Source organism: Drosophila eugracilis, unplaced genomic scaffold (genome assembly GCF_018153835.1).
Source record: "Drosophila eugracilis isolate 14026-0451.02 unplaced genomic scaffold, ASM1815383v1 contig_1770, whole genome shotgun sequence".
NCBI lineage: Eukaryota > Metazoa > Arthropoda > Insecta > Diptera > Drosophilidae > Drosophila > Drosophila eugracilis.
Window position 1 is genome coordinate 6,122 of NW_024572611.1, and position 7,972 is coordinate 14,093.

At 38.8% G+C, this 7,972-nt stretch overlaps 2 protein-coding genes across 3 annotated transcripts; both read left to right on the top strand.

Moving 5' to 3' along the window:
* The first annotated feature begins 329 nt into the window (after positions 1 to 329).
* LOC121529709 lies at positions 330 to 1,436 on the top strand. Its single transcript, XM_041817627.1, has 2 exons — positions 330 to 1,321; positions 1,380 to 1,436. Exon 1 carries the CDS (start codon positions 589 to 591, stop codon positions 1,078 to 1,080), a length of 492 nt encoding a protein of 163 aa, XP_041673561.1. The 5' UTR covers positions 330 to 588; the 3' UTR covers positions 1,081 to 1,321; positions 1,380 to 1,436.
* A 1,052-nt stretch (positions 1,437 to 2,488) lies between these two features.
* Positions 2,489 to 7,972, top strand: LOC108118104 (sarcolemmal membrane-associated protein). Of its 2 annotated transcripts, none has more exons than XM_017230655.2 (4): positions 2,489 to 2,593; positions 4,779 to 6,081; positions 6,142 to 6,720; positions 6,774 to 7,972. In XM_017230655.2, the coding sequence occupies exons 2-4, from the start codon at positions 4,810 to 4,812 to the stop codon at positions 7,566 to 7,568; spliced, it is 2,646 nt and encodes an 881-aa protein (XP_017086144.1). In that variant the 5' UTR covers positions 2,489 to 2,593; positions 4,779 to 4,809; the 3' UTR covers positions 7,569 to 7,972. The 2 variants fall into 2 exon arrangements, with proteins under 2 accessions (XP_017086144.1, XP_017086145.1); XM_017230656.2 differs by lacking the exon at positions 2,489 to 2,593 and adding an exon at positions 2,616 to 2,882.

Genomic DNA, 7,972 nt, shown 5'->3' on the forward strand with positions numbered 1-7,972 from the left:
GCACGCACAGGCGCTACAAGCAGTTCGTAGGGAACAGAGTAGCCGAGATTCTGGAGTCCACGAAGGTGGCCCAATGGAGATGGCTACCGTCCGCCGACAACGTGGCGGTGATGCGACTCGGTTGCAATGCAGTATCGACCTAAGTGAGGAGTGGCGCTGGTTGAGAGGACCGGCATTCCTGTGGAGAGCCGAGGAGCCGAGAGGAGGAGCTGCACCCGCCGGCGATGCCTATGGAGAAGATGAAGAGCAGATGCCGAGTGATCTTGCGCTTGTTGGGGCAAGCGGCACGTTTATATTGTTACAGACATTCTCAAGCTACAGCAGATTGTTAAGGACTACGGCCTGGGTCCTAAGGTTCACGCGTCGATGCCGTGGACAACGAGATGGGCTTGAAAACTATGGCCTGTAGCTGAGTGTGAGGCAGCTAAGAATTTGTTGGTCCTTAAAGCACAACGGCAGGTGCCCAAGTGAGGATGAAGCATCAAAACATGGATGCTACGATGGCGGAAATCCGGACCAGGTTCTGGATTCCGAGACTGCGGAGAATGCTTCGCAGATTGATTTCGGGATGCAGCGAGTGTAAGGCCGATGCCGCCGATTATGGGACCCCTGCCAGAGGATCGTCTGGAGGCCCTCGACTACTTTTGGAATTGGATTGAATGGATTTTTAATTGCCCGTCGAACCCGTCAGAGGGCGGAATCTGGGAGCGAATGGTGCAGTGCGAAAACAGGGTGCTGAGTCACACAGTGAAGGAGGTGGCGCCGAAGCATCAACAGTCGGCGGCTGCTTCGGGCGGTCAGGCCAGTGTGAGTGCTGTACTAACCACTCCAGTCCAAACTCTTCCAGCAGTGGTGCAACCCCAGATCGGCTCAGGTGCCCAGATAGTATCTATCTCGTCACAGACGCTGCCGGTGAACAGTTCTCCACAGTTGGGCGCCGAGCACGTCTTGAAGAGTTTCCTAATAGAGGTGGAGAATATTGTTTATTCGCGTCTGCTCGCCCATTTGCCAGTGAGTGCGGACCGGAAGCCTTTTCTGGAATGGATAGTGAGGTCAGAAGAGCCCGCTTTAGAATCATGAATGGAGATCGGACTCGCTGGATAATGCGCCCCGCTTCAAAGTTGGTGGCTTTGGATTTGAGTGAAGGGGTTCTTCAGGGAGGTGGGGATGTCGCGGGTCGATTATCGATAGTTTATTATTTAGTATTGGAATTTTGGTATTGTGCCCTCATGAAGAGATCGGGCACACTAGACAGATAAATATGGAGCGCTCGTGGTGAGTTTGTAGTCAAAAGCCATGGAGTGTGGAAGGTTATACTGCGGTAAGTTATCTTTTCCTCTGTATTAGGATTACTTCTTTTAACTCGTATTCCCCACTAGAATAAAACATACATACGCACGCTCATACATTTATGCGTTTTTGAGTGGAATATACACCAGTGGGGTAAAAAAAAAAAAAAAAAAAAAAAAAAAATTATATACAAATTGAGGTAGAGGAACAATTATACTGTTTAGATAAAGCCAAGGATTAAGATTGCGGACAAACTGACCTACTTGCCGCTGCTGAACTAAATGGAACCTGTGGGACTCAGGTATTATAATAATAAAATCGCATTAAAATAATTTCTAATGAATTATATGGGGTTTTTACCGGTTTTCTTCAATCATATTTTTCTCGAAATTTTATATATGTATGTAAGGTTTATCATATTGCTGCCAAAATTATATATTACCAACGAAAGGGTTAAGGGGTTTAAATAATAAATAGACAGTATTAGCCCATACTTGCTTGCCTTCAACTCAGTTGCACATAAGTATGGAAGACATGATTTTTCGGTACAAGCCACTACAAACCTCGACAAAAACATATAACTATTAAAACAGGGGTGCTCAATTTCGTCTTACGAAAGAGCATTTACAATACATAAATTTACAAGAAACGTTTTGTGTTGGTTTGCATTGATAGAAAAAAAATCATCACTCATTTTACTAAACCGCCAAATGAGAAATAAACTCTAAATTGCAAGCAAGTGGAAATGTTCGAAGATGTTCAAGGAAGAAACAAGAACAAAATATATATTGCGATTGGCGACGGAATGATGCGGAACGAAGAAAACGAGATATTGTTAGAATAATATCGCCGGGAGCGCTCAAAGCTTATGGGCGATCATACGCTCCGAGCATTTACAAACACAAATGAGCATTCAGAGCATAATCGTTAAGCATGCCTGTATTAAAACGTAAATTGGTTAGAAAGTATTAAATTTAAAAAAATATTATTATTTAAATTAAATTAAAAAATTCCGAATTAAAAACTGTTTATTAAGTTAAACAAGTTAGCATTAAGCTTAAACCTAAAATATTTTAAAATGTTAAAGATTTCCAGATTAAGTTACAAATCAAACCATTTTAGTAGGATGTGGTTAATGGAATTACCCTATAAATAAATTTTGATTTTAAGGTCTATTCCAGATAAAACTCACAATATACTGTAGAATAATGCATAGTACGCCTTAAAAAAAGTACCAAAAATATTAAAAGAAAATAAGAAGAAAGACGTAGGAGTTTTAGCGGTAGAGTTACCTAAACCTAAGGTAAGTGACCTTCCGGCCGTGACCCATGTTGTTGCCTGCGAAAATAATAGTGTGAAATCAGTTTTTTAAAATAAAACACGTTTAAATTCTCTACAAATTATAAATAAAACAACAGTCGCCCACCGATTATTTATAACATTGTTACAAATATGTATGTATTTAAATGTAAATACATACATTTTATGTACATACATATATTAAATCACAGCACATCTATGCATGGCTACCCAGCCGGCAAGCTTTTCAAGATGTCCAAGGAATGTAAATAATATTATTATTGTAAAAAAAGGTAATTTTCAGTACCTTGATATTTCAAATTGTAAATAATTGGAGAGACTTACATACATACAGTCTGCACATAATTTATTCGTTCACCCATGTGTTGCACGTTTATTGCCTAAAATATCAAGAAATACGTAACGGAAATTAAAGTGTAATATCTCAAAAGAAAGATATACATTTCGAGAATATATTTTAAACATTAACAAGTTTTAACTTTAATACTAGATAATTTCCTAAATAACACAAAAAAGTCATTTTTTACGCACAAAAATTATTCGTACACTTCTCATTCTTGACTTTATTTCTGAATCCAACGATAATCCGCGATTCCTTTTTGAACTGTACTTCGGTGTACTATTCTCTAAGTTGTTTTGTTAGTTCCGCTGCTTTTTTTTGGCTGTAATTGGACGAAATGGGTCGGGGTCAAGATTTATCCTTAAATTTTCGAAAAACTATAATAAAATTATATTTAGCGAACCGCAATTAACCCGAAATTGGTAGAAATATTGTCAACTCACCTTCCACAATGCAAAGTTTGATAAAAACAACAAGAGGAAACGCTATAGCCGAGTACCGCGACTATAAGATGTTTTACACAATTTTAAAATATTAATTTTGCTAGTGGAAATTCACAAGGCGCCACCTACTGTCAGAGGAAGCATGTTAAGTAACTGATAGTGACGTCACTGCCCATGTGAGGCCTTATAACCTAAATTTCTTCATAAATAGCGAACTAATATTCCGACTTGAAAAATCTTTGGTAAATCGATAGATATTAACAGAAATAAGTCATATATCGTCAAACAAAGGCATTCATAATAATATTATAGACGCCACAGTTTTCCTCGGTTTGTGGGCGTTAGAGTAGGCGTGGCCGGATGCAACAAGTAACAAGCAGGTTGCATTGGCATCTCTTAAATACGTATTCTTAAACAAAACTTTCCATCTCTTATAGTTTCCGAATTTTTGCTTTTTTGGTTTTTCGAGTTTTGTGGGTTGATCGGAAAAAAACAATTCGCATTGGGAGCATCATAAAATAATTTTAAAAAAATTGTTTGAGATCAATGTTTTTGGTTATTTATTTAAAACTCATGGGGTGTTATTTGTGAGTATAAGCTTGGCTACGTTTTTGGTTTTAAGGACGCTCTGCGGTTGGTAACTATGGATGCAGCGTGGACAACGATCATTTCAATTTGAAAAACGAACATAGTTATCAATCTCTCTCTTTTTCCTCAACACCAACACACACTGATTCCGGAAGTGATTAATATTTATTAGTTTACTTGAGTTATATTACTTTAAAATAATTTTTTCGCTTACTTAATTTTTTATTTTATTAGATGAGCAAATTTGACGATGCATCGATTCCCTAAAAAAGAATCGATTTTTTCGCTCATCCAAAAATATCGATTTAAAAATCGAATTGTTTACAGCTCTAGTGAGGAGCAGTACCCTTTAAACTTAAGTGCGCAAAAGACTTTTTGAATCATCGTTCGCGGGCAAGAGGTCCGAGAATGAGCAGATCAAAAGAGAATAGAAAAACTGTTCTGCGGAGTGCGATTAAAATTTGTATATGAGCAATTCAATTAGTTGTTCTCAGACTTCAAATCAAAGTCGTCTTGATATGTTACTGTTTAAGTCAATGGGATCTTTCTTGCACTTCTACCGTGTAAACTATGAAGTCTTAGAATGTTTTTCGACGATTTTTGAGAAATCCATCTTCTGTTTTCAGTTGCTTTTTTTTTTAAGTTTAAGCTTATCAATCCAATAAGGCCATGCTCGAAAATTCTGATAGCAAGCTTTTCGGTTTAATTTTTGTCGAATGAACAGCAGCCGCTCGAATTAGAAAATAATAATCATTGACTTTCCCCTTTCCTTAGTAAAAAGAAATTATTAATTCCAGCTAAATCAAACGTTGACGTGTATGTTCAGTGATGGTCTTAGTGAGCAACGAATGGCAGATAAAAAAGGATGATGACCAGAAACCAAACATAACATTGCCAACTTCACATTCAGGAGCGGTAATAGCCACAGCATTGAGCAACGGGACCACCACAGATACTGACACTGGCTTGTCTAAAACGACCTGGACTGAATCATTGGGAGGGGTATCACCGATTGTCAAGAAAAAGTACTCTCAGCACACCACAAACATAGAAGCTGAGAAAAATATTGAGCAAGATCAACTATTTAAAATAATGGAAATGACGGCTGATAGTAAACACGACATTGTGAACCAGGAAAATAACATTCAAATCCCTGACATTAATACAAAAACATTACAGGGTTCGCGTAACATTGAACGTCGTATGACTGCTCAAATGCCAGCTGCCGCTTCCGAGGTCTTACACATGGCCATGAATACAAACAACGCTGGAGTTGGTGTAACTACTGCCAGCAATATTCTTAGTTTGCTAGGAGCTCAAAGGGAACACGCAATGGAATGTAGCACTTTACTGGCCACTCCTGAGGTTAAGGCTGCCTCCGTAAATTCAAGCAAAGAATCAGGGTCGGCTACCCTTTCATGTACGGGTGACGCTAAAATCATTCTAGAGTGCGAGCCCAAATCCCACAAATTCGACACAAGATCCATACTGTTGCAACCCAACCACGATTGTAAGGTGGGCCGTCTTATAGCTAAAAGCAAGGCGAGCGAGGGGAACGCTATATTTGACTGCAAAGTCTTATCAAGAAACCATGCAATACTCTGGTATACCCCAGACGGTCGATTCTGGGTCAAGGATACAAAATCTAGCAACGGTACCTTTATCAACGATAACAAGCTTGGTAATGATCCAGCGGAGCTACATTACGGAGATACCGTTAAGTTCGGTGTTGAGGTGATTGAGAACTCCCGACAAGAGGTGCACGGATGCATTATTGCTCGTGTCAGTCTTTTTTTCCCCGATGGACGAGAAGCCATTTCGATTGAAGCAAATCAGATGCAATTGGCAGGGCCCAATCGAATAAGCTTCGACGAAATTCAGCGTCTGAACTCTTTTCTCCAAGAGGCGGCACAACGAGAGAAGGCTCTAAAGGCTAAGTTAAGTAGCTTGCAATGCGTTCTTGATACCACAAGAAAGAACTCGACTATGTGTTGGCAAAGCATGATAACTGAAGATCAGTTGTTACACAAGATAAATCTACTGGAAAAGAAGCTGCAGATGATGGAGAAAAACATTCCGGAGAATACGCTCCGTACCGAAGTAAGTGACACTAAGGTCTGCTGTATTTAAATTGTTATGATTATCTTTGCTTTTTGGTAGGTTATAAAGCTTCTTGAAGATAAAACTACTTACCAGCTAACTGCTAAAGAGGCCCTGCGCAAGGTCTACCAGGAACGGTGCGATGCTATACAAATGCTCTCCAAAATGGAAATGGCCTACGCTACTTCCGAAAACGAGTGCGGGATATTGCGTTCCCAAATTCTTACATCAAAGCAGACATTACAGGACTTTAACGCTCGGTTGGAGCAACTTCAGCAGGAGTACATCGACTACAAGCAGGAATCATTGCGTCAACAACATGAGGCTAAAAAGCAGGAGGAACGCAGCTTGGAACTACTAAAAGAGAAGCTGTCATTGCAAGAGCGCGAACTTGAGGAACTTCGTCTGCAGGTTACGCGGGTTCAGCAGGCTACTACCGGACATGAAAATGAACAACTGCAGAATCAAAATCAGTTGAATTCAATTACTCCTGACGATGACGTTTGGGATAAAAAACAAGATGCCCAGGATGAAAAAGCAAACCTAAAAATTTCTGATGATGGTGGTCTCTTCGTACCACAAGGTCATGTATCAGTTGACATCGATCAGCATAGATCAGATTCGGGGAACCAAACACAGGTATATTTAATATTTATGAAAATATCAGTATATGTATTCCAATTATATTGTAGGACAAGAAGTTGAAACTAAGTACAAAAGAGCTGAGCAAGATCGATAGCAAACCAAGCATAATAAACTTGCTAAGAAACTCTGATCTTTGCAAGGGCGAAGACGGCTCAGCAGTGCTAAATGCCATATTTTACGATGACGTAGATTCCGACAGTGAGAAAAAAAACGTCAATGTATCGGATGTCACCACAGAGCTTTATACAGGTATTAAGGAAGAGGCTGCTGAAAACGTATACGACCCATTGTATGAGCGATATAATGCAAAAAATAATCAAGTTCACAAATTGGAGAGTCAGGAGATGATAGTGCGTTGTAAAGAAAGTCTTAATATTCAACCTGACTTTCCCACAGAGCAGGCTGATAAAATATTACAGGAAGAATGTGACATTTATAGGGAAAAGACGGTAGATATGACAGGTGAAATGTACTCCTTGCAAGAGCAAGTCGAGCTGCTAAAGAATCGGCTTGAACATAATGTGGACCACAAGAATGGAGCAAAACTGCAAATTCAGAAATCGAAACGAGGCAATTGCCAAGGGATAAATGAGAAAGATTGGAACGAGGACCTCGCAACTATAAATAATTTAAAAGTAAAACAGGAGGAAGAACTTATTGTTTATAAAGAACTACTAGAGGATATGGAGCGTAGCAACATTCAGCTACGAAACGAAATCTTAGAGCTGCACCTTAAGCAGCAGCATATGCCAAATGGAAAACAAATGTTGCTGCACCGTGTATTACCTCTTGGCTGTTGCGCCATTGCTCTTCTTATCTACTTAATTTCTAATCGAATTTAAATACGATCCTTAAGTTTCCTGAGTTATAGTATACACTTGGATTATGGCATATTCAATTGATATATTCGTTGTAACCGGTCTTCATTTCATTTATCCTTGCTTATGTATTTAAATTTACTTTGAGCACAAAATTTAAATCGTGGCTACCAAATAATATAAATAAATCACAGAGCATATGTAAAGACACTAAAAAATAATCATTCGATGTTTGGTCGAAAGGTCATGGTCATGAAAATCATAGCTGCATTATTCTAAGCTGACTTTAAGTTGCAGTGTCGACTAATAGTTTTTTTGTCAAATTTATTAAAAAATTTAAGGTGTGTGCAAAATCAACTAAATCGAATTATATTATGTAATAAAGATTAAACAATTAATTTAAATTGAATAAAAACAAAATCACAACA